The sequence below is a fragment of the Cyprinodon variegatus genome, unplaced genomic scaffold (assembly GCF_000732505.1).
Source record: "Cyprinodon variegatus isolate N-32 unplaced genomic scaffold, C_variegatus-1.0 Scaffold0, whole genome shotgun sequence".
Classification (NCBI taxonomy): domain Eukaryota; kingdom Metazoa; phylum Chordata; class Actinopteri; order Cyprinodontiformes; family Cyprinodontidae; genus Cyprinodon; species Cyprinodon variegatus.
Genome location: NW_015150453.1, coordinates 345248 through 346841, shown reverse-complemented (window position 1 = coordinate 346841; position 1594 = coordinate 345248). Strand labels below are relative to the sequence as shown.

Sequence of the window (1594 nt, the reverse complement as noted above, 5' to 3'; positions counted from 1 at the left end):
GTCTTCTGGATCATAAAGTTGTTTCTAAGCATATTTTTATGTAATTAAGCCCAAATTGTATATTTATTTTAACCGTTTCTGCTGTAGGGAAAGGAACAGATCCTGCTCTGTAAAGGCGAGACAGAGAAAGTCCACTCAGCATGTTCACCATCTGCCCCGTTAAACTGTGACTTTTCACAAGTTTTTTATTTGGAGAAGCTTCTCATCAGCATATCAAATCTTTGAGCACATATTATAAATATTCCGGTCCTGTTTCTTCCTTTTTAGCTAAAAAACATGCTCTGATATATACAAACCTTGCTTTTTGTTGTTGTTTTTTTTCCCCCTTCTATTCCAGTGTGTGGTGCGAGTCTGTTGCATCCGCAGTTTTGGCCACTTCCTGACAAATCTCCAAGGCAACGTCCTGCACTTCAACCCAGAGGCGGGCATCTTCACCAGCATCAGCCAGTCGGAGCAGGATAATCTGGTGCAGCAGGCCAAGGCCCAGTTCAGGATGGTGAGTCAGAACTAAACAGAACCAAACGTACCGACCCACAATGCACTTTTTCAGCACGTCCACAGTTAGAAATATCAAGCAGCCCTCATCTGTGTGGATAAAATGCTGCAAATAATGAATAGATAAATATTTTTTATTTGTTTTTAATACCCTTTCTGTGTTTTTTTTTTTTTTTTTTTGCTGATTCGTTTAGGCTGAAGAGGAAGCTCGTAGGAATCGTTTAATGAGAGACATGGCCCAGCTTCGACTCCAGGTTATCTTTCAGCTCCTGCCTGAAATCAGAATATAAACAAAGCCACACTAACAGAACCTTGTTTAAAAAAAAAAACAGCCATGTCTTTATTTTTTTATTAATCTTTTTAAATAAGTCAAATGTAAATCCTACTTTTTTCTGTTCTTCATGTGCAGTTAGAGGTTTCACAGCTAGAGGGCAGCCTTCAGCAGCCTAAAGCTCAGTCCTCCATGTCTCCTTATCTTGTTCCTGATGCCGCCGCCCTCTGCCAGCATCTAAACCTCATCAGACAGCTGGCTGGCAGCGGCTGCTTCATCATCATCATCCCAAGAACAGGTCAGTGCACCGCATTAGCCGAACAGTGCAGATCAGTAACCAGAACTTTGACCTTATCTGTGCTCCATCTGTGTCGCAGTGATTGACGGATTGGACCGGTTAAAAAAGGAAAATCCGGGTGCGAGAGACGGCATTCGCTTTCTGGAGTCGGAGTTCCGCAAAGGCAACAGGTTAATGTCTTTAATAGTAAGCTGATGTCTGGGGCTGTTTGGATCAGTGACATAATATTTAAGTAGACCCCACATTGACTGTTGCGGTGCAGGATTTACGGGCGCCATCTTGGGGAGGTCAAGCTGCAACCCAAACCAGCTGGTTTAACCAGAACAGAGGGAGGATGCGACAGCACTGTGCGGCGTATTTTAGTTTGAATCAATGGACGGCTGGAGGGAAAACTTTGTGTAGCAATCAGAGATTTGTGACAGTAATTAGAGACAGAGATTTGTGTATATCTGTATAAATATATTTGTGTATATAGTGATGAAAACGTATGGCTATGCTTTGCAACATCCATCAGAATATTCTATTACCAG

General features: G+C 42.2%; 1 protein-coding gene across 1 annotated transcript in view; it reads left to right on the top strand.

Annotated features, from left to right (window-relative positions):
• Positions 1-1594, top strand: part of smg5 (SMG5 nonsense mediated mRNA decay factor) — a 41728-nt gene that overhangs the window by 31531 nt on the left and 8603 nt on the right. Inside the window, exons 14-17 of the mRNA XM_015402451.1 lie at positions 338-496; positions 690-749; positions 905-1064; positions 1144-1234. Coding sequence (XP_015257937.1) covers positions 338-496; positions 690-749; positions 905-1064; positions 1144-1234 — 470 coding nt within the window. The remainder of the gene's footprint in view (positions 1-337; positions 497-689; positions 750-904; positions 1065-1143; positions 1235-1594) is intronic.